Below are 4,883 nucleotides of genomic sequence, written 5' to 3'. Positions count from 1 at the left end.
TTAGTTTTGCAAATCAGGACAGAACATGCTTCAATATTTCATTAGCAGTGAACTGGTTGGGCTCCTTTTCGCACTTGCTACTTGTTTTGGTTTTTTTAAAATCTGTATCTCAGTATGGCCTTCTTGGGCATGCCTTGGTTTCTCAGTAGTCACTGAGCAATTTCTCTGGCTCCAGTGGTTAAGAACAGTTTATAGTTTGCAGATTTCATGAACAAAGGCTACAAATAACACAGTTGTGAAAAAATTATGACCTTCATTTTACTAGAGCAATTGACAGTACTACCTATGTGGCTTGGCTTCAGCCTGACCTGGGTTCCATATGCGTATTTTCATTGACCTTCTATTGATTTGTTGGAATTTCAGCCTCACCTGTGCTGCTGATGTCAGTGAGTGGGACTGATATCTGACATCAGGTTTTATTTTTTAAGAAAACTCAAATTCTCCATGCATATGTTTATTTCCTTGGAAGCGTAGCCACTCTGGAAACACACGATTTCCACAGATGGGTCTTGACGCTCATTCTGACCTTCTGAATTTGATACTTTGCTATTAAAGTACCAAGAAGATGCTGAAGCAGACTGTCATGTTGCTACCAAGTCCTGGAACAACTCCTGTAATCTGGCCATCTTGTACCATCATGGCATGAAGCTGTAGCATTGCAGAGCTTGGTGATTGACAGCAGCAGGAAAGGACTCTCTTCCATGTAGATCTATAGCTGTTTTTCATGTGCTTAAAAACAGTTCTCAGTATCATCTCAATGCACTTTGAGCTTAATCCATGGAATAGCATCTTCATTTGCTGCCATTCTTCATAAGTCACTGTCTTCTTTACATACCAGGGTCAGTGTTCCTTGTCCCTACTTGCAGAGGCAATGACTATTCCCAAGCCTATGGCAGAGAGTGAAGTTTCATAGAAACAGGCAGTTGTTTAATGTGGAGATCTGAAAGATACTGTTACTTAATGGGCTGTGAGGGGTGGTAAAAAAAATGATATTTACATATCTCTGTTCCACTGGTGTGTCAGCTGTGCATAAAAATCTTACTAATACTGGAAAACTGAGAGAGTCTTATCCAACACAACTTCTGGCAGCCTGCAGTGATGAAACTGGAAATCTGGTTTTCTACTGCAGCCATGGCAGAGATACGAGTTCTGCTGATGAACCCATGTCAGCCTCTGTGCAGCCACAGCTTAGTCACTGATCTTAGAGCAGCTGCTTCACATCAGCCCAGTCTCCTCAGTGTCCGTACCGCCTCAGTGACACCAAAAGCTTGTGCACCACAGCAGCAACTGTGAACATTTACAACATTACTTTGCTTGTTCTTCCAAAAGTCAGGTAGTGATGGCTTCCTGTTCACATCCCAGCTGTGGCATCACCAGTTGCTTTATGTACCCACAGGTAATAATTGGTGTGGTGTCAGTGCACCCTTCTGAAATGTTTTCTGCTCATTAGATAGAATTGTGCCTGCAGTTCAACATCAGTGACCCCTTAGAAATTTCAGTCTGCATGGTGGATAAAGGCAAATGGTCATATTCTTCCATTGAGGCAGTTACTGAATTATGCTGGCAGCTTAGAATCAGTGACTTCACTTCTTTTTTGAAGTTGCTGTTTAGGAAACCATAGATAACAGGGTTGACGCAGGTAGAAGCCATGGCTACCAGGTGGCACAATGAGAAGATCAGGTTGTGGTGGCAAGGCGAAATGATTTTGTAATTCCAGTCCACGATGGTGTTGAAAACATGCAGTGGTAGCCAGCAAACAGCAAAAGCAGCAACCATGGATGCTAGCAAGATGTTTATCCTTCTCAGCTGGACTGCTCGGTTGCTGTACTCACTCTTCTCAAACATGTCCTTTCTCTTCTGCAGGCGTAGGTAGATTCGCAGGTAGCAGAGGATAATGAAGAACAGAGGGATGCAGTATTGCAAGAGCAGTAAAGTGGTAGTGTAGATAAGTTTGTGCTGCTCAGAAGGCCACGAGTTGATACATATTGCCTTATCAGTGGAAAAATTCATGAAGTGCGAGAGCTGCTCATACAACTCATTAGACAAGATGGATGTGGTCAGAAAGGGCAGGGACATGAGACACGCTAAAGTCCAAATCACTCCAATTCCTAGGTAGGCTTGGGAGGTATTTGGCCTCCAGCCAGTCGGGTTTATGATGAGCTGGTGTCTTTCCAGAGCAATAAGGACAAGGGAAAGGATTGACACTGTCACAGTTGTGCACTGAGTGAAAGAGGTCATTTTGCACATGACTTCTCCAAATATCCAGTAGTCCATCATAGTGTAAACAACGGTGAAAGGCAGGCAGACAAGACACATAAACAAGTCTGAAATTATTAAGTTGGAAATCAGGATATTGGTGACATTTGCCTTTTCCTTCTGCCTGGCAATGACAGCAATCAGACAGATGTTCCCCACAATGCCCAGAACAGTCTCCAAGCTGTAGGAGGTGGCCAGAAAGACAGTAAGGTCGGTGATGTTCATGCACTGATTAGAAATGTTCATAGGAAAGCTTCGGCTTGAGCTCCAGTTCTTGCTGATCAGGAAATGAAAAACATCATTAACAGCCTTTGTCTTATTCATCTTGAAACCCAAAATATTTATGCAAAAGGGTGGTAGTCAAACACAGTCTGAGTCTTCTGGAGCCAGCCTAAAAGCGTTATATCTGTTCTGTCTGGCTGTGGAAAGTCCGGGTATATCTGCAAAGGAGAGGAAAAGAAAAAATACGTTTAGTTAGGCTGCAAGAAATTAGTCAAAAGGGTAAGGAGGGAGACAGGGAAACAAATGCCAGGGATTTTGTGTATATTCTGCAGCTCCCTCTTGCACAGTTTATTAGATCATAAAATGGAGCCCTTTGCTACACTGTGGTATGAAAGTCTGTACAACTCTATTGAATTATGACCATGTTTATTCATTGTGAGGTTGTCCCATGGATTTAAGAACATCTTAACTTCATTATTTCACTCGGTGCAGTATCTTGAACATCACTAATGCAGTAGAGTGGTGATACAATAAAACCGGATCAAAACCTACCCAGGGTAAAATTGTGTGCAATTCTGTTTCTGCAAGGTTCTGATCCAAAACTGGGCAGAGGACATTGTGAGGCTGCATTTACCTTCAGCTGTGCTAAATATCAATGTGCAAAGCAAGGCATATTGGGTGCACATAGCCAACATAAAAATATCTTCTGTGAAATGCATTTGTAATTGCAGCCAGAACTCACATTTGTGCAAGACAATCACCGTGCAAAAATTCAGGCTCATTCTCTGGAGAGATATCATGGGAAAATTTTTAAAAAGTCAAAAATAATTCAAAATAATTTCAACATTTTCCAGCTTCTACACAGCTGTGATAGGTCATGGGAACTGCAGTCCAAATTTCTTGCTTCCTCATTCCGGATGAACTCCAGTGCCCACGAAGCATTGATATCTCCCCTAATGTGACCATGACAGGGTTTATCAGAAATACAGTCCAGTTCCCTGGTTTTGGCTTTAAGAGTGAGTGATTCTGATAGTGCCTCTTAATTCCCTCTGGGAAGACTTTTATTGATTCTCCCTCAGCATAATTTTTTTTTTTTTACAAAGTTGTTGTAAAAGCAAGTTCTATTTGCTAGACAGTGTTCCTGCACAGACATAGGTCTGCTTCAAACTCACTGCTGCAAGCCATGAGCTGGGACTTCCAGTGGGATTTAGGGAGCCAAACCCATGGAGTTCATTGGTGCTGCATACTTCTGGAAATCTCAGTCACAGGACTGCCTCGACTCTCCCAGATGACTCCTGTGACCCATAGCAAAGGCTACTTTATAATTCTGACCCTCAAGTCCAAATCCTCTGTGTCCAGGAATCAAGAAAAAAATCTGACTCTGCTGGGAGTTCTCATCGGGCCAGAGGCAGTTCCGTGCTGTTCAAGGGCTTGTAGTATGAAAAGTAAATAAATACTTGGGGAATGACACTATTTAACCACTGCATGACACTTTCCTCAATGATTAAATATCACTCAAACAAGTTTGTGGGGCGGTGAAAAATGTCTGAGATTCAGAAAAAAAAAGTGATTATGGTATGAACACATAAGTAACATGGTATGGTGAGCTTATCACTTCAATTGAGTAGCATTTATTGCTGAACAACTGCATGCCCAAAAATAACCAGTACTGTAGGAAAAAACACCCACCATCCTCTATCTTTGCCTTGTCTTTCCCATTATGAATTTTATTGTTTTCAAGAGATGTTGCCTCTCAGGAACTAAAGAAAGCAATAGTGTGTAGTAAATTAAAGGATGCTTTGGGATCATTGTTCTGCTTGATTGGCAAAAATGAACAAGTACAGTAAATTTTTTGTTACTTTGCTGGACCTGTTGATTTATCTAACTTTATCTATCTTTCTTACCCATATCCAACTGAGGCAGTCAAGACAGTTACAAAAGCCCCTTCTTTCTCATAGTCTTTTCATTTCCTCAGTAGTTTAAATCTTAATTAAAGAGGGGCAAAGAAAATTTTCCAAATTGAGGTTACAGGCACATAACTCCTTCTGCCCACTCATCTTTGTGCTGTTGCCCAATCCATATGAACAGATTGATACACTTTCTGTAAGAAAAAGAAGGGGCAATGGTGATGTATGGATTCCATGTTCACGTATGGGGAGAGTATTGGTCTGTTTCAGTGAGAAAATGGATGTAGAATGAAAAACCTTCAACCAGCCCCATCATTTTTAATGATTGCTGGCTAGTGGAGATACTGCAAGCAAAACAGAGCTAAGGGATGGGCAGCCTGCAATACTATTTTGTACCAGTCAGAAGAGACAAGTCCTGGCATTTGGACAGGACAAACAGATTTTGCTGTAAACAAAACACGTGAGCTTTTTACTACGGTCCCAGCCTCGTGTCCCTAG

General features: G+C 41.7%; 1 protein-coding gene across 1 annotated transcript; it reads right to left on the bottom strand.

Annotated features, from left to right (window-relative positions):
* Positions 1-1,446: 1,446 nt before the first annotated feature.
* NPY4R2 (neuropeptide Y receptor Y4-2) lies at positions 1,447-2,580 on the bottom strand (the record flags this gene model as incomplete). Its single annotated transcript, XM_084209944.1, has 1 exon — positions 1,447-2,580. One exon carries the CDS (start codon positions 2,578-2,580, stop codon positions 1,447-1,449), a length of 1,134 nt encoding a protein of 377 aa, XP_084066070.1.
* Positions 2,581-4,883: the final 2,303 nt, after the last annotated feature.

The sequence above is a fragment of the Fringilla coelebs genome (genome assembly GCF_963513975.1).
Source record: "Fringilla coelebs genome assembly, chromosome: 8".
Lineage (NCBI taxonomy): Eukaryota > Metazoa > Chordata > Aves > Passeriformes > Fringillidae > Fringilla > Fringilla coelebs.
This window is presented reverse-complemented; position numbering and strand designations above follow the sequence as displayed.